Raw genomic sequence first — 25779 nt, forward strand, 5'->3', positions numbered from 1 at the left:
TGCTTTTAAGCCACGGCAGTTTCTGTTCTCAGCTTTAGTGTGTGGGTGTTGTAAAGGTTAAGCATCTATATCTTTCTGCAAGCTGTTTTTTTTTTGTGCTGCGGTGGAGACAAGGACCACAACGTTTAATTAAAGATCTGCAATGTATAAAACCTAAAAGTTGACTTTAGGTTTAGATTTTTATCTGCTTTTAAAGCAGAAACAGAAGAATATGAGAATATGGGCAAATGCAAAATATACAATCTGTTGTTCCTGCTGATTTTTAGTGCATTTTAACCTTTTTGACAACGTCCGTTTCTCTGTGCCTTCTTGTTTAAGTTATTTTATTGTTTTTTTTGTAATAAAATATTTCTTGTAATAATAGTTTGAATCTTGGTTTGGATTCCTTCCATTTTTTCCTATGCATGTAATATTTCCCCAAGAGTACAAATAGCTGAACAAAGGAAGAAAGTATTTCTCTTCCCCACAGTTTTCAATGCTAATAATAAAAAGAATGTCAAATCAAACGTGAGGAAGAAACCTTCTGAATCTGTGTAGAATTACAACTAATACTAATAAAAAACATGTATGTTTATTACGGGCCTATGTTTTAATTTATAATTAGCTTATTGCAGAAAATAGACTTAAAAACAGTCAATCATCCCGCTGTAATCAGACGCTCAGATCCCGTCTCATCTACACACACACACACAAACCAGATCACTGTGAGAGAAACATCAACTTGATTCATGAAAAGAAGCAGAAGACCAGCAAGGAAACCACCACACGCCGCTTCTAATCATCACCTATGCACGTATTTACCTAGTATTTCTACACACCGGGGACTTTTACTGCTCGTAAAAAAGATTTTATGGAGGGGGTCTTGAGTCCCGCTCTCTTGCTGCGTGGCGCCTTAACCAGAAAAAGACGTTCTGTCTGAAAAAGGGCAAAAAACTTGACTTCACGTTCAGAAACAAGCCCAAGAAACCGCAACCGCCGACTCACAAAAGTAACAAATGACTTTAGAGAAAAACAAGCCCAAAGATTGTATGAAGTTTTAAAGCCGCAGTGAAAAAGCCAAATAAACATCGCCTACCTGCCCAGACACCCAGAAGTGTTGGCTCCTTACGACCGAGGAAATGTAGAGACCACATTTAGGTGTCTTTGGTCAGATTCAACAGTAAAGTCCTCTCGGTTTCAAGCTCATATCCAAAATTGACATTTCTCTGTGATCTTTCGGGGTTTTGGAAAATCAGTGGGGGAAAAAAACTCCCTTCATATGATCATGATCACCAGATCACGAGTCACTCCAGCAGATTGGTGCCATATTATTGTCTGTTGAGGTGACATTCAGGACAGATCTGTTCACTATTTGACTCAAACAAGCAAACTATTCAAGCGTTACCGCTCTGTTTGTTCTACCACAAGATGGCCGCGACGCATGTGTGGTGACAGGAGAGGAGCAAAACCTAACAGGAAAACATGGTGAATGAGCAGATAAAACCATAGAAGCATAGAAGCTGACGGGAGTTGAGGCAGAGGGAACAACTTTGCCCGTATTTTCTGCTACTTATGGTTGCTTTAAGCAGCAATAACCATTGAAAGTGGATGATTCGATGCAGATCACCATTCTGGGCAGAGATTTGCTCTGAAGAGTTTTTACTTGGTGAGAATGATGCAGAAACCCAACATATGGACTATCATTCTATGTTTATTAATTTATCGCTGTATTTCACTAAATAAGGCTGAATCACGTTGCCAAATTAAGTATCCTGGAGTACAAACACACACAGGAAGCTGTGCAAAACAGTTCTTTTTCAAGGGTCTTAAGCTCCAGCCCTATTTGCAAGCAGGGTAGTGTAAGACACTGGAATGATATGGAAATGAAAAAAAAAAATACTTTTCTAGGCCTTCAAAAAACCTGTGTGCATGCACAGCACGCTAAAATATGAAGAACTTATTGTTGGTGTGTAGAAAAGGCTCAGGACAGTATGTGTGAGAGAGAGTGAAATCAATTTAAATGAACAATCCAACTTGTCTCTTTATTGAAATATAAAATGTATTAATTTATACATTTATTAATTTGTAATACCACATGTCTCTTTGTTTAAGAGCATAGAACGAAGTAGCGCCAGTCCATAGGGTGTCTACCTATATTGCCTGCTAAAATTGAATTTATATCTTCTCTGGATTACATTTTATGAGTTAGGTATTAGCTGCCCACTGATTAAATCAAAGGTTTGTTTTTAGGAAGTGTCAATCCACACTTCCTTTTGGTCCGTGCGTGGCTGTTTTATGAATGGCACGGTCCTCACTAAGTGTTTAAAACAAGTGCCTGTGTGTTTCTAAAGCGTCTGGGGAAAGTTTGCCTGTTTGCCACTGATACTCAGCAGTCTGGCTGCTTTCTTTTTAGAGCTGTCGGCCAACTTCAAGTCTGGAACGTCTGTCATCTACACCTTCAAGGAGCCCTACGAGTTGAGCAGAAACCGCAGCGCTCTGCCGTCCTCCATCTACTCCGACACCACGCTCAGAGGGGAGAACGTCTCCATAGGTTTTAGGACGGCGCAGAGTCCTGCTCTGCTGCTTTACGTCAGCTCCTACTACAGAGAGTACATGGCCGTGCTCATCAACAAGCACGGTGAGAAAGGTTTATTTGTTTATTCCATGCAGGTCAGGAGAAAGTTGTCCGGTGGTGCAGTTGGTAACCCTGTTTCCTCATCTCCTCCTTTAACTTCTTGGCCCCTTTCTTCTGCATCTTCGTCATTTCCATAAGGATCTTCCAGAGCTTCTCTCCATCTGGGTTTACCTCATTAACACCCGCTGGGTTTTAATCAGCGCGGCATCACCAGCTGTTGGGCGTTGTGCTTTTATCACAGAGACACAATAAACAGGCCTCCGGAAATTGGGCCGCTAATAGGGGCTAGATCAGGGAAATGTTTAATAAAACCGCCGCAAACTTTGTTGGATAATTAAGTTGTGTCTTTTAAGAGTGGAAATTGTAAAACTTTGAACTTAAAATTACATCTTCAGCATCCAGGAGTCTCAGAAAATTGGCACTTTGCACCTAGATTAGCTTTAAATAGATTCTCTTCCTGGTACTAATGACTCAGAAAGCTAATGCGAAGCAGGGCATTAAGGTTCTGGCCGTGGAGTCGTCAGGTAAATGCTCTCAAAATCCAACACGAGTCCCTAAAAGCTTCCTCTGAATCCACCACAAAGAAGTTGTCATCTTTTTTTTTCAAGAAGTCAAGTAAAACTCTGACAAACGGGGATTATTTCTCAATAAACAGTTTGCCACTGAAAAGAAAATTACAGTGAATCTTAATCCCGAACTGTTCATGATGGGAATAATCATAATAAAAACTGTAATAAAGTAAACATGTTCGTGTTACAAGGACGAGGTTCAATTCATCCTTCGTAATCTTAAAAGCCTCCAGAAACAATGGTTCCGTTGAGTTCACTTCTAATGCTCCCAATATTATGAAAATTAATTAGATTTAGAGTTGTTGGATAGATGGGGGAATTACCCGCTAATCCTCTTAGCATGAAAAGCTTTATTAACTGAGATACTCATCGTTCTGATTCATCTGCGAGGTGAAAAAGGCCTCCTCAAACAGAGGTGGAGAGATTTAAGGAACAAAGACGAGGCTATTTTCCTCAAGAGAGGCAAAAAAAAAAAAGTTTAACCTGGGGGTTGGATAAATAAAACTTTCTTTGTGCTCAGATAAACTCGAGGTGAGATACAAGCTGGAAGGCAGCCGAGACGCGGAAGTGTTGAGGAGCAGCAGCGTGGGGGGTCTGGCCAACGGACAGCTGCACAGCATTACCATCAGGAGACTGGCACACGCCGTGTCGGTGCAGGTATTACCTCTCCCCGAAGCTTTTCCTTTGTTCCTCTCCAGTCGGAGGATGGGTACTTTTCAAGAGTCTATTGTCTCCCTTATCTAGAAAATGCCCCTGATATTTTGGAAAATACATGACCCTATTATCTTCACCTAGAAGCGCGCTGGCGCTGCTAGCTATTCACGAAAGAGCAGCAGAAGCCGCGTAGCTCCAATCTGTCGCATAATCTGCATAATCTGAGCCGACCGACGAACCTTTGCTATTGTTTTGGGGGTAAATGTCCTTCCGTGGAAAGGTTGGCTTAAAATGTCAAGTTTCATGAAAAATACGCCGCGTGTCAGTTGATTACATTTTGCATTTTCGGGTTTTAAAGTTGTGAAATAAAAGCAGGCGCTCATGCAGCTCGGTGCGTTTCTCTGTGGAGGAGGAGCGCCAAACGAGACGAGGCGCCAAACGAGACGTGCCGATACACGATACTGCATCCATGAAAACCAGATGAGACTTTGACGATGGACCGAGAACTTACTGCCTTCTAGAGCTACGGTCCTCAAACTTTTACTGAAGATACTCACACGATAAAAAGGCCATTTCATGTCGCTATTTGCTGCTATGTCCTTTTTATGTTGAATATAGCCAATTAATGCTTTAGTTGATTACGGTTAAACACAAGAAAAACCTATAACATAACCATACCTGATTAAAATGTATTTTCATTCTTCACCTTCATTTGTTGCTACGTCCTTTTTATGCCTGTCTGGTTGCACCTGGATGAAAAAAGAAAGGCCATTTCATGTCGCTACATCAACACCAAAGATTTTTAAATCATAACTTGTGTAAATTGTAAGTTGCTGGTGGACGTTCTCTCAGCCATCCAGGTCATGATCATTCCAAAAAAAAGTTAAAAAACAAAACTGGACTTTTTTCCAATGTTTGAAGACGTTTCACTTCCCATCCAGAAAGCTTTCTCAATAAGGAAGTAAGCCATTTACATTAAGAGAGCAATTTAAACAGAGGAGGAGGACTCAGGTGTCAACTTTCAAAAACTTACAACACAGCAATAGGTTTGATTCCTTATAATCTTCACCTCAATCCTCACCTCCATGCAGGTGATCACAACATCTCCCCTGTAAACCGGGTCAATAACGACCTTAACGACTCCCCATTGCTAAGGGGTGGACCAGTTTCAGTTTAATTTTCATGTTATCTTAGTCATAACGAGGCTTTTTTGGCAATAAAATAAAGCTTGGAACTCCACACTACTCCAGACATTTGAATTTAGAAAGCTTTCTGGATGGGAAGAGAAACGTCTTCAAACTTCGAAAAAAAGTCCAGTTGTTTTGGTTTTTTTAACTTTTTTTGAAAGTAAATTGTAAATGTAGGCCAAAAATAAAAAGGAAACAACGATAAGGCTGTGCTTCAAAGCCATATATTCAAGCAAGACAAGAAAATAGCAATAAATTATAGATGTACACATGAAGTCTATGCGTGTGTGAGAGAGTAGGTAGTGTTTTTTTTTTTTTTTAGCTTTCTTTCACAACTTTGTTTAAAAAGGGACAGTGTGCCACTCAAACAGAAATGGTGCCATTTGTGCACCGTATAGTATAGCTGAAGCTAATTTGTGTCCGTAGTCCTCTGGCAAGTCGCAAAGAAAATGTACAACAGCAAAACCAGACAAAAACAATGTTCGGTACGGTGGCGTCTCATTCACTTGGAAACACACATTCAGTGAATATTTGCATGTCTGTGCAGCTTTAGTAGGTTTTTAATATTGGCTTTATAGACGCTGGTAGAGCTACAGCTCCTCATTAGACTAATTCATGGGTAGCCTTTAAGGAAAAAACAGATTTCTGAGCAATGCTAATCTCTTGTAGATGATATTCTCATTCTCAAAATGTGTTCAATTAAAGCACAAGTTATGAAAAATAATATATTTACAGCAGATTTGCCTCTCAACTGTATTATTCATATTGTTTTTTTAAGTTCATAATAACAAAACTCACAAAATAAGCAAAAATGTATAAATTGTGTGGGTGGGAGGGGGAGTTGATTTATATACATTTTGACAAGACAGTATATCTTATTATATTTTCTTTTTAATTAGTGTGAATTTACGTTGGTGTTTTTTACTTTGCGCAAATGATCATTAAATACGGTAGAAAACGAACTTGTTTGGTCTGTTGAGTTCCACCCTCCACAGTCTTACATGTAAAACACTTACATGGGATGAATGCTCACCTTGTGCAGGCATCTGGCTGATCTATATTTTATAAAAAAAATAAAAATAATAATAATAATAATTGTTTTCTCGTCACAAAGCTGCATCTGTTCCTAACACACGTTGGACTCAACCAGAGGTTTGCTAATACCGCGTGGCCCGAAGTGGAGGTGCATTCTTAGATGATTTATGGATTTTTTTAAATTATTTTTTGTCAGTGTGAGCTGATGAGATTTTGTTCAATTTTCTAAACAATTAGGGGCATAGTTGTTCAAATAATTTCAATTGAACACCAGTTTGACCAGAAAAATATGTATTGTGTGTTATTTCCTATTTTCTGTAATGCCTGTCTAAAACTATTCTGACTATTCTGACTAAAACTCACCCAGACTCATATTAAGCCCCAACACACTTACTGTGTAGCTTGTTATCTGAGACAAAAACTAAAATCCTGAGCTTTCGGATGCAGCAGTGTTACTAGTGAGGGCATCATTTTTGGATTTTATTGCACTATTCAGAGCCGATCGCCTCAATCATGAATTGGCTGCAAACAAGGAGGCAACCATCCTTTGGACACATGTACCGTGTGCATATTTAAGCAGTGATGAGATGTTGCTGACTGACCTGGGCCTTGTTTCAGAAAGCTGGATTAGTGGATGTCCAGAGTCATTCTGGGGTTTCACAAAGCTCAGAAGCCTTTACCTAACCTGACAACAGCCAGATGCATGTCTCGCTCCGCCTAGCTCCACTCACATACATCTGGGACATCGCTCATTGAAAGTGATTTCCCCAACCAAATTTATGGTCTGGCCAATCAGGACGCAGGGTGTTTCCGGGTGTTTCCCGGATGTGACGTAGCGGAGAAGCAACCGTGAGATTCCAACAACAATGGAGGCTCGCATCGAGGAAGCAAGCGTTAGCATTGATGCTGCTATTTCTTCCGTGTTGTCCAATCTACCTAATATTGTTTCATTAAAAGAACATCAGAGAACGCCTCTGAAGGCTTTTGTTGGTGGAAACCATGTTTTCGCCCTTCTCCCGACCGGATTTGGCAAGCGGTTAGCCGCTAACCGTTAGCGGTTAGCCGCTAAACGCTAACCGTTAGCGCAAACCGTGTTAGGAGGCCTTTAGTCCTCAACGCGGGCCGCCCGGGATCGACTCCGACCCGCGGCGCTTTGCCGCCTGTCCCCCCCACTTCCTGTCAGCTCACTGTCAATAAACGCGTGCCACTAGAGCCGCAAACACATAAAATTTTTTTTTTTTTTTCTTCCTGCATCGCTCTCATTAGCGTCACGGGTTAGCTTCGATGTGAGTGGTTGAAATAGCACGTCGATAAAGATGACAGACAAGTGGCTTATCCAATCATATGCAAGAATTTTTGATAACCCCAGCCTTCAATAAAGACAATTCCTATGGCGGTGTCCCAGATGTACGTGAGTGGAGCTAGGCGGAGCGAGACATGCATCTGGCTGTTGTCAGGTTAGCCTTTACCCAGATTATCCAGCAAAACGACCCTGCTACCAAGCAGAGTAGTTTGGGCTAACCCTGAGTTTTTCCTACTTCTAAGCTGAGATCTGCACAAGAAAGTGTCGGGAAATGCGTGTCCTTTTCTGGTGGAACCTGTATGCTGCGAGAGCATACAGGCTCTCACGGAAATCTGTCAGGAAAGGCTGATCAGACCACGATTAAATGTCTTAGCATTTCTGGATTAATCTATTTTCAAGCGTTACCATTTTCCGCCACTGTCAGTGATTTTATCTCAACATTCTCAGCTCGCACATCGCTTTTCTAACACAACGAGGGGCCGTTCTCAGTTCTCAACAATTTATTTGTGCTGCTCTTCGTTTTTATGCCAACTGCAGCTTTTTAATAACGTAGGTGATGCAGAAAATCCTTCAGAGGCAGCTGTATGTCATTTTTATTGGGCTACGGCACATTTCTTCACTTAAATAACGTCAAATTCTCCTCAATTTAAAATTTAAATACAGCGTGTATGATTAAGATAAAGTGAGGTTGGCACAAACTATACATGTACAAGAAAATCTGTGTCAGCTCCTTTTTAGAAAGATGGGTGAAGCCAAATTCTGGCAAAAAGATCAATATTAGTTATTTCAATAATTCACACCTTCCCATCATTAATCGCAAATGTTGAATATAGCCAATTAATACTTTAGTTGATTACAGTTAAACGTAAAAAAAAAAACCTATAACATAACCATAACTGATTAAACACTATTTTCATTCTTCACCTTGATTTGCTGCTACGTCCCTTTATGCCTGCCGGGTTGCACCTGGAGTTTGCCCGCTGAGTTTAGTTACCTGATCGATATCACCTGTTCTGACACAGAAAACGCTGAGTATGACAGCGTGAGGTAGATCTGCCCAGAGCAGCTGCTTTCTACTCAGTGCAGATCGGCCGTTCTTCCTGAAACGGGGTCCTGGTACTAAAAAAGCTACCTATATTAAGGCCACCTCGAGCGCTCGCCAAAACCAACTTTCAATCGTTTCATGTTAGTTGAAAACACATCAGCCAACTAATTAAATTAACGTCCAAATGAAAGATGAAGCACAGCAATCTTATCTGGATCCAGCAAATCTTCCAGCCTGTTCACACAGCAGCCTGGTTTGATGTATGAGCACGGCGCTTAGAACCAGGAGGCAGTAGCCTGAATGTCTCTTTAATTATAAACAATGCGAGATCAAATACAAGGTGACCTCATCGTGATCCGCCCCATGTGGGGCTACGGTGAAATATGAAGTGCGCTTCACGGTGTCTGTTTCCATCATCCTGAATCACTACGTTGTTATCAAACTGCTCCTAGGATGCGGGGTGAGCCTCGCTGAGGGTTTCATGCAGCTGTTTCCTGATGGTCTCACAAGTGGACACTATATCATCATCTCCTCCTCCCTGACCTCGTAAAAAAATGACCCGGTAGAGGCGAAATCGCTCCAGCGCTATGTCGAATTGCCATGTTCTGGCTGTTATCAGAGTGCCCTTTGTGCACGATTCCTTTTGGGTTTACAGACAGTTTTCCATTACGGCTGAAAAAGTAGTACATCAGACTGACAGGGAGCGAAAAATAAAGTCCTGGCTTCGTCGTAGGAAGCGTTTCATGTTCTGACTCCCAAGTATAAACAGTCCAGGAAACATGGATTTGGTCAAATATATCAAGTCACATGAAATTTATGTACGTATTCTTACTGTGAGTGGAACAGCACAGAGCTATACTATCATTGCATACTAAATTACATTACTTGTAATTATCTAGATACATTTTAAACTGCATTTATTGTATAATGTAGTGCCACAAGCTTCAATTTAAATCTGCATCATAAGTTCTAGGAAAGGGGGAAAAAATATGTCAGTTGTGTCTGTTTCCAATTTGATGTAATGGAAATTGGTTGACAAATTTAATTTAAGTAATTTCATTTACAAGGATGCCATTGTAAATGAAAATACTGGTAAGTTATGTCACATAGGGTGTTCTGCATAGGATGCCATATGTTTTCACATTATTGTCCTGCTAATAGACCAATTTTAGGGTTTCTTAAAGATGGTACCAGATTTTTGTTTTAAACATGTCTAACAGCGATACGTGTAAATCCAATAAAATTGACAGAAAACAAAATTTTTAGACATTTTTAGACTTTCCAAAACCATTGTCCTGGTGTTTCAAGACTCCATGACTTCATGCAAGGTCTCCAGGACCTTTAGATAAGAAACAAGCCCACAGCATAACAGATCAGTCGCCAACAGCAGCAGTGGCCATAAAGTGCTTTTCCAGATACTAACCCGTTGTTTTAGGTCAGACCAACGTGAATGTTTGTTAAATAAAATCTCAAATAGATTATAGTAAACTACCAGTTTTGTATTGTCCTGGCTTTGTCGGGATGTGTCTCTAAACAACATGAAGGCCCTCCCCCACTCACCAGACTGGTGCTTTGTCCAGGGGGGAAACTTCCCCGCCTTTCTTTCTTTCTTCCCATGTGCAATAAAGACGATATTTAATCATTTCACAATGTGCAACTTAGGGTATTTTTTAAAATTCTTAGTATTTTTTTAAATTTTTGCTCTTTTTTTTTCAACATATTTTTATTTCTACTTATTTTTATTTTAGTTTGTTTTGTTGCAGTTTTGCGAATGTTTTATCCAACATTGTGCTGCTGTTTTGTTTCCGTGTTTTTCCTAAGCGTTGAGACGGAATCTCACTGAGAGATGCATTTACAGATGCAAATGTAAATGGCTGGAGAGTGAAAGACTAAGATGGCGCCTAATGGTTGCTGAATGTTTCTAGACATCTGAAACATCTTATAAAAAGTCCAGTACAAAATCAAAAAGGGTTATTAGCCGTGACAGTAATGGCTTCAAATAGGTTCAGATTTTGTAATGCAGGTATGGCTGGGAATTCAAAATATTTAATTTGCTTTGCATCACACAACTGAAAAAGGATTTTTCTCTGACTTTAATCTGCAACCCATAATATTAAAACCAGTGCAAAGTTAAACAAATAAAAATGTTCAGTCCAAGTTCTGTGTTTCATGAATTTCATGGCTTAGACTTGAAGTTTATTAAATATTCACAAAATTATTAGGTTTTAACATTTTTTAGGTTCAAACTCAAATTAAATGTGAAGTTGGAAGTCACTCTGAAAAAAATGGATGTTTGATCTCCACTTAAATGAAATAATAATAATAATTAATAGTAAATGTTTATTTTTTTTACTTTACAAAAACATGAGACTCTTTAGAGTTAATTTCCTGAGGAAACTCTCCCTTCTTCAACTGTAAACTCTTTTGTTGGTGCGTAATTATATGTCACATACAGAAAAGTTTACTAAAGATTGGACTTACACTGAAGGAAACTAATTATAATTTTCTTTTTCTTTTTTGTCAGGTTGATCAGAATGCAGAAGAAGACTTCAACCTCTCATCTGATGGAGAGTTTAATGCCATTAAGTCGCTGGTGTTGGGGAGAGTGCATGGTAAGTGAAGAGGCACTGAGAGCAGGAAATGGATATTTTTGGCTTTAAAGCACTCAGACCTGTTCGCTCTCATCTGACACTCAGCGTGTTCCCTCTCACAAGAATCACAGGAAAAAAAATACCCTAAATACATCATTACTACACACAAAAAACATCACATTATTATACTGAATGCTCAAAAATGCCAAGTCTACTTTAGAGGAGCTGATTCTGATTTTAAGTTAAAAAGTAACAGTCTTGAAGGATTTATTGCAGTTTGATTAAATAAAAAGTAAAAACTTCGGTCATTCAGAAATAGTGAACACCTTACGTTCCTTTTATTTCTGAAGTAACTTTTGTTGTGAAGCAATTTTTAATCCTAGTCCCTAAAACGAGGCATGCCGTTTTTGGCTGCGGCGCGGCCTTTGAAGAGACTGCCTGGTGCTTTGGAGATGAAAACAGCCGTTAAATTTGTTCTTCTCCTTTTCTGTCATAAACAGCTGCAGCTGGAAGTTTTAGAGCCTTTAAAAAGCTTAGAGGGAGTTAAAAAAAAAAAACAGAATTTCTGCTCCAGATTATTAGATCTTCCTCAGGTCTGGGATGATAAGACGCTTGCTGCCTCCAGAATAAAATGTCTCGCACCTGCTGGATGCAATGCATTGTGGGTTTGGAGCTAGTGGGGAGTGTGACGAGACCAGGACTCACATGAAGTGGTTCTGATGCACAGGGAGGAATACAGATCAAAATTAGTTTTTAACTCTTTTCGGGGCCTTTATTTGACCGTTGCCAGATGGGGAACGAGTGGAAAGCGCTCTGTGTCTGGAACTCGTACCCGTCACAACCGTGAACTGACGCCTCGGTACTTCGGGTCACGTCTTTCTGCCCTCGCCGCACCCGAGTCAAGATTTTAATTGTGAACCCTGTGTTATTAAAAATCAAACAGTCAGTCCCTGACCCAATTACTGATCCAATATAGCCTCCCTGATTACAGTCCTAGGTTGTGGATAATTTAATTTCTGGTCCAAGGCGAGATTACCTGGGTTAACTCTTACTGTCCCAGACTGTGTCTGCCTGTCTTTGGCCGCATCTGTGCAGAGGGAGTAAAAACAAAACACCAAAGCTTATTCAAAACGCAAGATTTTCTGATTTATTATGAGGAGCGTCAGAATATATGATCACTAAATACCCCTCTCTCAATTAGGGGAAGCCCTAAGGATCGGCTAACATGCTAGTCACAAAACACCCATCTTATCTGCCCGGCAACAGAGTCAAAGCGGGTGTGTGGTGAAGTCTATGCCGTAAAGAGCGATGCTGGGGTCACTGCAGAGTGTGAGGTGGATGGAGAGTGTTAATCAAACACATAGATGTCATTCGGTGGCAGGAGCCACAGAGTCTTCTGACGCACAGAGAAAATCTGCGTTCTTATCTGTGAAGCTCAGTTCTTCCTCTTTTGTTCAACATGTCTGACAACAGTAAATGTAAATCCAATCCAAATCGACAGAAAACAAAATTTTTAGACTTTCCAAAAGCCTTGTCCACTTTGCCGAGCTTGTTGAACCAGCCCGAAAACCTGTTTTTACAGGTGGAAATCAGATTAAATGAAGTGTTACTCTTACCACTTAAAGTAAGATATGTAACACGGTACGTCCAGACCTTCACTCTACACACTGCAGAAGGATGCTCATCTATGGAAGAGAAACCATATGCAGATGACAAAAAAATGTCTTTCTCAGTGAGTAGAGTATCCAAAATATGAGCAAAGCCCGAATCTTTGCCTCTGGTCAAGTAAAACAATCATTTAAAGGGAATTTTGAGTACATGAAAAAAAAAAAAAAAAACATTAAAAAAAAATTGATTTGGGCTGCATCTGAAAAGGTCTAATTGGTAAGGACTCTTCAGCCAAAGTAGAAGTGCTGTCTGGATAGTGCAGTCAGTGAAGGAGGCAGGAAAAGGAGCCTGTATGCTTCATATCACAGCTCCTTTAGCCGTGTGCCGTGTTACTGGCGCCAAGGAGCTATAAGGAATCCCACAATCCTTTGCGTGACATGACGTATAAGCACAGCCCACCTCACGGAAAGTATTGAAAATATCCGAAGAGAAGAAAGCACGCACTTTGTAGCTCATTTTTGTAAGGCAGTAGGCCCGGATTTGACTTGTAACATCCTTGTTTCCTTCACGTATTGACGTCAGAGTTTGAAGCTGCTTTCCTCCCCAGGATAGATTTCTTACTGTTGACCCCATGAAAGGTCAAAAAACAGGAGCTGGGAAAACATTTCAGATGCAGCCCTGTAGTCAAATGTTTGAATCCCTACAGTTTATGACAAAAACGTCATGTGCAAAAGAGGAAATGGCTGAATGCATCGACAGATTGATAAGTTTTGTCCTTTTTATCTATTTTAGTCATTGTGAAACTGACTCTGTACAAGCTGGATTTTAACACATATTTGGCAACTTGGTCTTTGATGGCAAGTTGTACCCTATTAGTGGCAAAGTGAATAAAAAACGTGGAGGAAAAATATACGATTTTGCTGAAAATGCGTTGGGTCTGTTGGATCACTGAGAGGCTGTTCAGCGTTTGGAGCCAACAGCTTTTGATGAATGCGACTTAAATGCATATTATTAAAAGCAACAATCCATTTGTTAGCTTCAGGTGTCACGCTTACCGAACATCCCCCACACATATCCACACTTGCCAGGTTTGGCGTTGTGCTACAAACGCTTTTCATAATCGACTTTTTAGAACAGCCTCGTGCATGGCCTGTTCTCAGGGGCAATTATCCTGCTTGTTTTAGACGTTTCCGTTTGAACACGCATAATTTTCAACAAAGGGGTTATATTTATAGGCTCTGCAGAACCTGGTGAAATTTGCATTTCATTCCGTCTTTTGTTTCTTTTAAGACTTAATTTGGTGGTCAGGAGCGCTCCTCTTGCAGCGCAAAGAAGCTGCCTTTAAGCACATCCATGCGTCCGTGTTAGCCTTTGGATTATCTCCCCTCAGCGAGTTTAAGTGCTACTCTGTGCAAAGCTCCTGTACAATTAGTTTTTTAGGGTTTTTTTATTTATTTCTGACGTGCATAAGAGTTTGTTTCTTTGCGTTATTGCAAAGAGTCCCAAATCTGTGGTGTTTTATTGCTGTGATTTATCCACCTAAATGTGCATTTGTAGACAGGGAATTGTAAGAGGCTCAGGGTGACAAGAGTAATTGGGAGCGCGCCATGATTTATTCATGCTGTCTCTAAGCGGCTCCTTCAAAGAGTGTCTGAAATAAAGTTGCAAATAACACGAGGGGCTGAGAGGCCGCAGCTTCCAGCCGCACTGTCGATTCCAGGGGCAACACCCATTCATTTCAGCGTTAGTTTGAGAGAATGTCATAAACGTTAGACAACTATAGATGTCGCTAGTTTGGGTTGAACGTGAACTGCAGATTTCTTAAATTACTTTATGCAGGAAAACCTGAAAGGTGTGCTTGTTTAATTCTACACAGATATGTTATCTTATTTTGCCATAGGAAATTAAATGGGATTGTAAGATAGCCTGGCCAAAGTGGCAAAAGAAGGCAGTAGGCAAAAGATGCCCAGTGTAGCAGGTGGTTTATTTACAAAAAAGATGTTGGAAAAAATATTTACAATATTAACTTGACGTGGCACAACAGGTCATAACTGAACGTAAAACGCTCGGCTACACTGACCTGGTTCGCTGCTCCCCTCTGAACCTTTCCAACTTCTCTTCTTCTTAAATACCTTCATGTCCAGGCAGACAAAATGGCCTCCATTTGCCATAACAGTTTCTACTTTTAACTCATCATTGTTTCCTTCAATGCACCAGGGAGCGCTACCACATATGGTTTATTCAATTCAATTCAATTTTATTTATATAGCGCCAATTGATGAAACATGTCATCTCAAGGCCCTTTACAAAATCACATCTCAAGGCACTTTACAAAATCAAGTTCATATCCCTGCTGCCATCAGACTTTACAATGCCACTGCACTATAACCTGGTGTAATAACACTGCAATAACTGTGCAATAATCCTGTAGTATTATAGCTAGCACCTATGTCAGTTATCTCACTTCTTTTATTTACTTATTTAAAAAAACAGAAACCACACTGTTTTTTTTACCTGGCGCCACTTGGATGTATATAAGTCACCTTAAATCTCTTCTTCTTTTTATTTTTTGTATATATCTGGATGCACCTTTTCCTCCTTTGTGCACCTTCTGTTGCTTATAAGAGCCGATGTCACAAGTAAATCTTCCCAGTGTGAGATCAATAAAGTTCTATATTATCTTATCATATCAGCAACATCTCTGAGTGTAGCCACAACAATGTAAAATTAAATCCAGACAGAATGACCCTACCCAAAGCCCAAATCTCAGGTAGCTATCCCTTCCCCCTCTTCACCTGGTACCTTCCTGTGACGTCAGCTCAAACAGGAAGCCGCAATTACAGGAAGTGAATTAACACTTCCTCCTGAAACACAGATAAGTCAGGTAAGTTCACCTAAATAAAATGCACAAGTTAAATGATCAAACAATGAATACAAACTGAAGCTGAATTGACCCTAACCCTAATCAAGACGTTATAGTAAATGATCTGTAGAAATGCAAAACATAAACAAACCTGGGATAGTATACGTTTGCAGACTATAGACCAAATACAATATGGCTAAATCAAGCAAACAAGAATGTTAGCTAAAAAATATATATAAATATATATATATACACTGCAAAAAGGGAACTAAAAGTAGGTAAAATCCTCTTGAAATTAGTGTATTTTTCTTTGATTTGAGCAGGTAAATCAGACTATTTGCCAACGGAATAAGATTTTTGTACTTAAAATAAAAACAATTCATCTCTATCATCTTATTTCAAGTGCAGTTTAGCTAATTATCTTAATTTAGGGTTAGAAATTCTCATTCCATTGGCAAATAATTTTATTTAGCTTATTATTATGTGGAAAAATAACGGATTAAAAAATGATAAAAACTTGGATGTGTTTTGTTCTTAAAGACAAAAGGTGTTCATTTTTAATTAAACACAAATCACAAACAGCCACAATTCAGGTGGTTTAATGAATCCACGTTTAGTGGCAGTCTGATGTGAAGATGTGGGACGTCGTTGCACAGCCGGACGGCCGCAGCGTGTCTTTAACCTCGTCGTGTCGGCGTGTGACCCGCCGTCACCGCCGATGGCGGAGAGTCGGATCAGAATCAGAAAAAGCAGCGGCGAAGTGGATTCCCCGTCGTTTCCTGCGCGCCTCGTCATCCATCAGGCTAACTAATGGAGCCAGAAGGAACACAGGGAGACAGAGAGAGGGAGAGACGTGATGTAGCGAGGCGAGCAGCGGCTGAAAGACCTGCTGTAATGTTTCCTGCCGCCCTCATCAACATGCAGATGTGTTCAGGTAACGGCGGCGGTCAGCTCTCCGTCATCTGATGCAGCTGTTTACGGCGCCGCTGTCGGCTGTAACAGCTGCTGTTTACGCTGCTGTGAGGGAGAGCCGGTGAAAGATGGAGGGGACTGAGTCAGTAAAAGCAGCAGATAACGGTGGAGAGGGAAGATTTTTGTCTTTTAGTTTGATGAATGCAGGCAGGCAGGAGTCGGGAGAACGCACGGCCTCCAGGATGATGCTCCTCATCATCCTGGAGCTTAGATTGGAGTTTTATTTTTATATTTTTTTTGTTTATGCTTCCAAGGGGCAGGTGAATAATCAGCAGGTAATCTTCCAGTTGTCTTCGGTTAATATCGGAGCCTTATCTCCAAAGTGTGGAGGAACAGGAGAAACTGTGCATCCTGAATATTCTGTGCATTTCAAAGGTACTTAAACTCTTTCTGACGCAGTGACATTGCAACCACATCCTGAGTGAAATTTCCAGCGTGAGTGTTTCGACGCACAGCTTTGCACACCTAGAGACTGACATTTTTGCACACTCCTGTGTCTCTCCAGGCATTCCTGGGCAAGAGGCAGGTGCACGCTGCACAAAACATGAAGCCAATCTACTCCGGAAGGTTTTCAGGGCTGAAGGAAGGATTTTTTTTTCTTTAGACAGTCTGCTGAAAGGTCACACAAACATCAGCCAAAAACGTTGACTTCACTCCTAGCTACTTGTGTTATAACGTAGATTTGGCACACAGAAGAAAAATGTGCATGCTAGTTTAGTGCTAGTCGTCTCACTATGCACCACTTCTTACCTTTACCACTGATATTAGACAAATTACCAGAATAACACACTGCAAATATAGAACACAAAATAAGAAAGTATTTCTTGAAATGAAAGTATTTTCCCTTGATTTGAGCAGGTAAATAAGATTGTTTGCCAATGGAATAAGATTTTTTTACACTTCAAATAGGAACAACTCATCTCTATCGTCTTATTTAAAGTGCAGTATATCTAATTATCATATTTTAAGGGTAAAAATACTCATTCTATTGGCAAATAATCTTATTTACCTGCTCAAATCAAAGAGAAATACATTCATTTCAAGTAAGGTTTACTTATTTTTAGTTCTCTTTTTGCAGTGTACACCTTCCGGGAAAAATTGGAAAAAGATTATTTTCCGTCTGGCAAAAGACTCTTATGGTAACAAATAAATAAAATCTCCAATGATCAACTGTACCATGAAAAATTAAGGGCAAGGAGAACTGCTTGTCCCTGCATCCCGGTTCTTGTGTGTTATTGTTCCCTCGGTCAACCATTTTTCTCCCAGCTCCTCAGTTCACTTCTCCACAAAGCCTCAGCACATTTGTTTTAACCGGACTCGTCTGATCCGGGTCTCAGTAATCACTCTCCCGAGTGTCAATGCTCCTTTTTTCTCAGTCAAATTCTTGCCAGATCCTCCCTTTCTCGTCCTGTCATCATGCCACAGCTGTATTGCTTTCTTCATCCTCAGTTTCTCTTTAATAAACAACCTTGATTATATTAATTCTCTGACATAGCATTCAATCCAGTAACAGATCTGATTCCAAGACAATTTTATGAAACCTTTGGAATATAAATGTAGATGTTTGACCTGTTTAATCCAAATTACCTCCAATGCAGATGTTATAGGTTTATGAAATGCATTTTTACTTTTTTTTTTTTAGAGTCTGATGACTTGGATCCCCACTTAGCCAGGCTGGCATCTCTCGGTTTCACCGGCTGCCTGTCAGTAGTTCGGTTTAACTCCATCAACCCTCTGAAAGCCGCTCTGCTCCATCCGGACACCAGCCCCGTCATCATCACCGGACCTTTGGTTCAGTCCAGCTGCGGCTCTGCAGCGTCGGCCAATCCCTACGCCGCTGAAAACAAACACCACATATCAGGTGAGGGACAGACTTGGAGGTAAAACCTATTTTTACGTTAATCAGGTTTTACTTTTAAGATTTCAATCGTTGCTCGTCTTTAACATAATGACTTTTTCTACAGAAGTTTTATTTGTGTTTATTTAGAGTCAATTGAGAAACAGAATACAGATATAGGTCTTCTACAGCAGGAAAACAAACAGCGCCAGAGACAGGTGACCCCCTTTTGTGGGGCAGGGAGGATTTTGTTTTTGGAAATTATGAGAATAAAGTACAAATTTTGAGAACTCTTACAAAAAAGCGCTCTCTTCCACCTGTGTTTATTCTCATAATGTTCGTTATATTTCTATGCCTAATAATATAAGTTTAGTATCTCCGCCCACGCCATTCAAAAAAACTAAATTACGTCCAATATTGATTTACTGGGAACAGCGAAGGAAATTTCCACAAACAAACCAACAAGTTTGAGGTTAATTTCACATATTTGCAAGAAATAAGTTGGCTGTGTTCTGATGATGAGTAGTTCTATATTTTTGAGAAGATAATAATTTTCCACAATTAATATCTCTGTATATCTCTGACATTGTAAAGTCAGGAATTTGGATCATGTCCTGACCCCCACTTTGGGAACCCCTGTTCTAGAAGACCAATAAAAAGAGCTGATTTAACATTAAGATGTTTCTCCACATTTCAGCCATCATTATGTTCAATTTAGTTTCCTTTGTCCATATTTCTTAGGTAACCCTGTTACAGACCCTCCACCATTTAGCACCAAAACATAAAGAGCAATTTTCTATATATATGTATATTCCTATTACCAAACAATGACTATCTTTGAGATCTTTAATAAACTATTGGCAGTGTGTATGAGTATTATATATGAGCGTCTTTGCAAAGCCTTGTCAGCATGTTTTAAACGTTTGCCTTTTGGGGATTACAGCTGTGTGGATTTCCTTTTATCCGCCCATATTTGCATCCAAACTGGATGAAAGGCGTTTTCAACAAATTAAACACGCAGGTTAATTATGGTGACATTATTTGGAAGACTAATTAACTTAATAGTTTTTTTTTTTAAATAATAATACATGATATTCCTCTTTTGTGTCCACTTGGGAAGCAGATGTAGAAATCTATTAGATGAAAGTTATACTTTGATCACTAATGGTTGTTCTTTTAGTGACTATTGTCTAGAGATCCAACAGGCTTTCACTGGGAACTGCAGATATCTGGTTTTCTTTCTGAGCTCATTAACGCAATGAAACTCATTTACATCAACTTAGCTTTAAGTCACCAATTATTCATAACAAACAAAGTGCTGCAGCTTCATTTATAGCGGTAGTAGCTGTCAGTCTAATAGAAGATGAAGATATTGACTGATTACTCGTGTCTATGACCTTCATCACAGCTTCTATTAAACTTAAAACAATGTGCATCAGAGAAAATGTTTCATCTTTTACAAAGAAAATAATAGTTTTCTGCTGTGACAGATTTAAAAATAGGAGGAAAATTAATGATTTCAGGGTTTCCCTTCCATTAAAAGCAGCTGGCGTGGATCACCGCCTGACTGGATGAATCTGTAATATTTTCCTTTGTTTTGCTGCCTGGGCATAATTTCTGCTTCTCTCATTTTTTTCTTCGATTTTTAGTGATGACTTGTGCCTTTTGATTTTGATCTTTCCGATTTCTCTCTCTTCCTCTGATGCATTCCTCCTGCGCTCCTCCTCTCTGCCGTAGACCGGTCCGGCTCAGTGGGCTCTGGTCAACCTTTAGTCAATGCCATCAGGACCGACTCGGCTCTGGTTGGAGGTACTACACCGTTTCCGCCTTTCCCTGTACTGGAGTCTGTTTTAACCTTGTTTTTAAAAGCAACCTTCTAGGTATGAAACTTGACTTTCACGCATTTGTTCAGGCGAGCCGTAAAACGTTTGGGACAAACGTTGAACTTCAGATGAGAGTGAAGAGATGTGCCAGACACAAATCCGTTTAAGACCAATTTAAGCGCCGGTGCTCTGCCAGCATTAATTGATTCAAAGTGGAGACTATAAAAGGTTCGATTTATAATTGTGCAGATAAAAGGTGGAAGTCCTTTAAAACTGTCCATTTAATCTTTTTTGTACATAAAAGGGCAGATAACCCAATCAAACCAATACAGAAATTTTGCTGAGAGAGCTTACTTTGTCATTATTATAAAAACATGGCCTTTTTAAAATGTATTATTAAACGGATTTCAAATTCAACTTCAATCTATTATATCCAATTTTTCCCTAATGGGCTCAGGCCTGATCCTGGCTGATGAAAAACTTTTTAAAGCAGTTTTCTTATATTCTTTAGCAATTCAATCAGTAAGAGAAGAAATGTGCTGCAGTTCTGTTATTCCAGAGTAGCATCTCCATGTACAGACGCATCTGAACTCAATTTAAGAAGTGAGGCTTGTAAAGATTCCTTTCTCGCATAGTAATCTTCTGTTTCTCAGAAAATATTACATTAAATAAATAAGGATTTTAATCCATAAATGTTATGCCACCGCCCACACAGTCATGGGGATGACGGTTTTCCACCTGATGACAGCCTTCGCAGGAAGGCTGCACTACAAAAATAGACCTAAAAATAAGAATTTTTTTTCTTGAAATTAAAGTATTTTTCCTTGATTTGAGCAGGTAAATAGGACTATTTGCCAATGGAATAAGATTTTTGCTCTTAAAATAGGAACAATTCATCTCCATCACCTTATTTCAAGTGCAGGATTTCTAATTATTTTATTTTAAGGGTAAAAATACTCATTCCATTGGCAAATAATCTTATTTACCTGCTCAAATCAAGGGCAAATGCATTCATTTAAAAAAAATTTTACTTATTTTTAGTTCTCTTTTTGCAGTGTGAGCCAGAAACCCTCACTGCTAACGAAGCTGGACGCTCAGAGTGCTTAATGGAAAGTTCAGCGGAGGAAGAAACTGTGCAACGAAAAAGCAAAATGGTTAAAGTTGCATTCATTTTGCCTCGGCAAACGAAAATAGGAGCTTTGAATGGGGTAAACCCGAGTAAAAAGTGTCCTGGTTAACACAGTGGGAGAAGTCGGGATTCCAAAATAAAAACAAATGGTTATAATTCCAATATGGCGACGGCCAGGAAATATGTTGTTTTGTTCATGGTACCTCATTTAAATGTGCATTAAAGCTGCTCTTTCCACATGCAAACACCACTTTTAATTTGTTGCAGCTGTTAAATGTAACATTGATTTCAGACAATCTCTCTTGCAGCTGTGTCTTTTAAAATAAGCGTGTTTTATCACAGCTTACCGTTGTTGATGCGAGGAGCTGCCATATTGGATCCGACAGTCGGCCTTCAGAAATTTCACAGTCTTTCCGAGGAGAAAGCCGGAAGCCGGGATTTCTGAGTTCTGACTGTAAATGGAACGCAACATAACCCAACATCCTTGAAAGATTGGTGACGCAAAGCCAAGAGTTAGGTGGAGATCAATGTGCTGCAGCAAAAAATCAGAGCTTCAAAGTAATCGAGCACAGAGTTATCCAACAAATGGGCTACAAAAGTGTTAAACCACTCCTGAACCAGAGACAGTGTCTAAAGAATTATAACCAGGCCAAAGAGAAAAGGGACTGGAAGGTCGCTCAGTGGTCCAAGTAAAGTTTGCATTTAATTTGGACCCAGGGTCTGCAGGGAATAACCAAGGGGCACAGAATCCAAGTATCCAGTGAGAAGTTTCCTCTGCCGGTGGTGATATGGGGAGCCATCTCATCGATCTGCTGGTGTTGACTCACTGTGTTTTATGAAGTCCAAAGTTTGCACAGCCGGCTGCCATTAAAACCACGGAGCCCTCCATGCTTCCCTCTGCTGACAGGCTTAGACTGGACACCTGCCCACAGTGCCAAAAGCAACAACACCTGCTTTAATAACCATTAGATCACTGAGCCTGACAGGCTAGCAAACTGGCCTGACCTGAACCCTGTAGAGAATTTACTACTACTGATACTACTTTATTTATAAAGCACTTTAAAACAGCAGCTTTGACAAAGTACTGCACAGATAATTACCGTTAAACATTTGAAATGGGGAGAAAAGATTACAACAGAAATATAAAAAGGAATAAGAGCAAATGTCTTGACATGTATTAAAAGCGAAGGAATAAAAATGCGTCCTAAGGCGATTTTTAAAAGTTGACGATAAAGGGGCACTTCTAATATGGAAGAGCAAATTGTTCCATAATTAAGGAGCGGCAACACTGAAAGCCCTCTCTCTTCTGAGCTTATTATTATTATTATTATTATTATTATTATTATTATTATTATTTATTATTATTATTATTACTAAGTTTAGACGAGCAAGAGAGTGTGGGTGAAGCATTTCAGGTGGGTAAGATAGGCCAAGACTGTGTAAGCTTTTAAAATAAAATAATCTTAAATGAACTGACTTTTATCTTTGCCAGTTGCCCAAGGAGATGCTTTTTATGCAGTTTTATCAAGAACTGTAAACCAGAATCAACCTTATCATTTTTCCATAAAACAAACATTTTGGTTATATTCTAACTCCAGATGTTCCATGTCTCAGACGTCTCCCCTTACGAACACATCTGCATTACAGGTGTCATAGCCGTCGTCATCTTTGTGGTCCTTGCCGGCTTGGCCGTCACGGCGCGATACCTGTACCGGAGGAAGGACACGAGTCGAAGCCAGGAGAGGAGCGCCGTCAAGCGAGACGACAGTCCAGACTTTCCTTTCAACAACCAGACGGACCCCCAGAACCTGTCCACTGAAAACCCAAAGGAGTACTTCATCTAGCAGGAGCTGCTGGTGTTTCAGTGCTGGGGTTGCAGGCAGGGGGGCGTCCTGCGGCCCCTCAGGACTTCTCTACTCCCAGACACTTTGTCCCCGTAGGTGGTTCCACAGCGAGGCGAAGGCTAAAGCAAACAGTTTGGTGTTGTGTTTCTGTTGCTTCACTGTAAATTGTGGATATTCTGGTGCAAACAGGCAACAGTGTTTGACTTCAAGGTGGTAATATGCACTTTTTCATCGACCGGAGATTTGAAATTGTGTCTTGGCAACAAGTTTTGGCTAATGTTACTCTTTTTTTTTTCTTTTTTTTTTTCAATGTTCAAGTTGTTAATCTTCTCGTGAGAGGGATAAGATGTGAAGCTCTGCCCTCTGGTGGCAGCGTTGTGAAGAGGATTTCCGGATCAAGGGATTTCTCAAAATATTCGTTAATGTTTTGGTTTTCTCCCATTTTCAGGTGTATATTTAATGTCCTTGGTGCATATTTTATTTACAAATGACAAACCTTCTTATACCATGTGATGAAAAGCACACGTTTTGTACACTATAAAGGCTCAGTTAGTAATGTTGATAATCATTAAATCAAAGGACAATGTAAAAAAATTTACCATGGAGTTTGTGGAGCATTTAGATTCATCTTAGTTGCTTTCAGTAGCAACTCTATAACCATATTTTGTGGTGCCAACTGAGACAAAAAGGCTTCTCAGCTTTGAGCCAGAGATTTTCCTCAGGAGTCTGGAGATCAACATCTGCTCTAAACAAGGCAGATGGTTGATTTTTGCCAATTCAAACAACTTTTGGCAAATAATAGCCCCACACCAGAGCTGTTTGACATGTAAAATACGGTCAGCAGTTGTGACCATGGACACAGCTCAGGTGGTAAAGACTGTGGTTAGATGCAGTAACCATAGCTTGCTCAAAAAGCAGAAAAAGCAAATGGTGTGTCTTTGCAGGAGGCTGAATCCAAAGCTTTTATCAATTGCAATTTCCTCCCAGCGCTGAAAACTGCTGTATAGAAAGTCCGGAGTAAACACAGGTAAAAAAAAAATCACTGATTATATCGTTTTCCTGAACTGCCCTGTTTTTATCCAAGGGGGGGAGAAAGGTTGACAGTCTTAACAAATACAAAAGTAGCAGCGATTGACGCCGTTTAGCACATCCTCTTGGTCCTGACATGTTGTTCTCCAGACGGCAAAGTGAGTTCTTGCATTTTTGTGTCGGGATCCCAGAAATGCTCGTTCTGCATCTAGTTAAAAACCCACGAGGCACGACAGCTTCAGAAGTTATGGAGGGAAAAGTTTTGCTAAAAGGGACCAAATTCTCTGTGATGTACATTTCATCTAATGGTCAGTCGTGACTAAGTGGGTCATTTCCCGGCTTTACACGTTTTAAGATTTTAGCTCGGAGCTAATGAGGAAACGTCTCATCAGCCTAAAGCTAATGAACCTTAAACACTTTGCGAAAAGTTAGATTAAAACTGCATGCCTGGAGCTGCTAAACTAATTTGGCACATGTGAAGGGAGGCTGTTTTTGCACTACACGAGGCGGGGGGGGGAGGTACTATTAATACATTCCAATGTCTGAAATTTTATTCGGAAACTTGTTGGCTAACCTTCAGTCTACATGTCTGATGCAGATTCTCAACCCTTGAAAACTAACGGTGGACCAAGTGCCATGGTCAATCGGCTTGGTTATTTCTGACATTTTCTTTTCATTTGCAACATTGTCAGTGTTGTATCAAACAATGTTAATTTCCTCACCCGAAAAATTCAAATTGCATGAAAAAATGCAAGAGAAAAGCGGTGATTGCAAAATCCTCAGATGACATTTATCACTGCAAGGAAATAAAAGTAAGGAAAATTTTCTTGATGACTATATTTGCCCTTGATTTGAGCAGCTAAATAAAATTATCTGGCAATGGAATAAGATTTTTGCATTTAAAATAGCAACAACTCATCTCCATCATCTTATTTCAAGTGCAGTATATCTAATTATTTTATTCTAGGGGTCAAAATACTCATTCCATTGGCAGATAATCTTATTTATCTGCTCAAATCAAGGATAAATTACACTAATTTCAAGAAATGTTTTACTTTTAGTTCCCTTTTTGCAGTGATAGGCGTTTTTATGTAATAAGGAGGAGGAGTTCAGGGGAAATCTTATCTAAGACCTTGGAGACGTAACGAACCAACACCCTGTGAAGGGACACAGAAAAGCTCTGTGGTGAGCGCAGTCTGACTTGAACTCACCACGGTGGGAACGTACAAAATACGTTATATAAGACTGAAAATCTGCCCTGGTTCTGACCAGCATTGTTCACTGCAAAAAGGAAACTAAAAGTAAGTCAAATGTTTGTGAAATATGTGTATTTTCCTTGATTTAAGCATCTAAATAAGACTATTTGCCAATGGAATAAGTATGTTTACCCCTAAAATGAGAGAATTGGCTTTCCTGCACTTGAAATAACATGATGAGGATAAATTATTTTTATTATAAGCGCACAAATCTTCTTCCATTGGTAAATAGTCTTATTTAGCTGCTCAAATCAAGGAAAAATACATTCATTCAAGAACATTTGACTTACTTTTAGTTCCCTTTTTGCAGTGATACTAATGTGGACGAGCACGCCCGTTTCTCCCAACAGCTCTGAAAGAGCCGCCATTGCTTTAAGCAGCTCATTCGGACATGGTTCAGGTCTATGTTTTGCCATTCAG

General features: G+C 39.8%; 1 protein-coding gene across 2 annotated transcripts in view; it reads left to right on the top strand.

Annotated features, from left to right (window-relative positions):
* Nucleotides 1-24113, top strand: part of LOC105930928 (contactin-associated protein-like 4) — a 146282-nt gene extending 122169 nt beyond the window's left edge. The window contains exons 19-24 of one of the 2 annotated variants that reach the window (XM_036138622.1): nt 2393-2617; nt 3704-3840; nt 10932-11019; nt 18084-18302; nt 20016-20087; nt 22878-24113. In XM_036138622.1, coding sequence (XP_035994515.1) covers nt 2393-2617; nt 3704-3840; nt 10932-11019; nt 18084-18302; nt 20016-20087; nt 22878-23074 — 938 coding nt within the window. In that variant the 3' untranslated portion in view covers nt 23075-24113. The remainder of the gene's footprint in view (nt 1-2392; nt 2618-3703; nt 3841-10931; nt 11020-18083; nt 18303-20015; nt 20088-22877) is intronic. The other variant, XM_036138623.1, reaches the window with a different exon arrangement.
* The last annotated feature ends 1666 nt before the right edge of the window (nt 24114-25779 follow it).

Source organism: Fundulus heteroclitus, chromosome 6, assembly GCF_011125445.2.
Source record: "Fundulus heteroclitus isolate FHET01 chromosome 6, MU-UCD_Fhet_4.1, whole genome shotgun sequence".
NCBI classification, from domain to species: Eukaryota; Metazoa; Chordata; class Actinopteri; order Cyprinodontiformes; family Fundulidae; genus Fundulus; species Fundulus heteroclitus.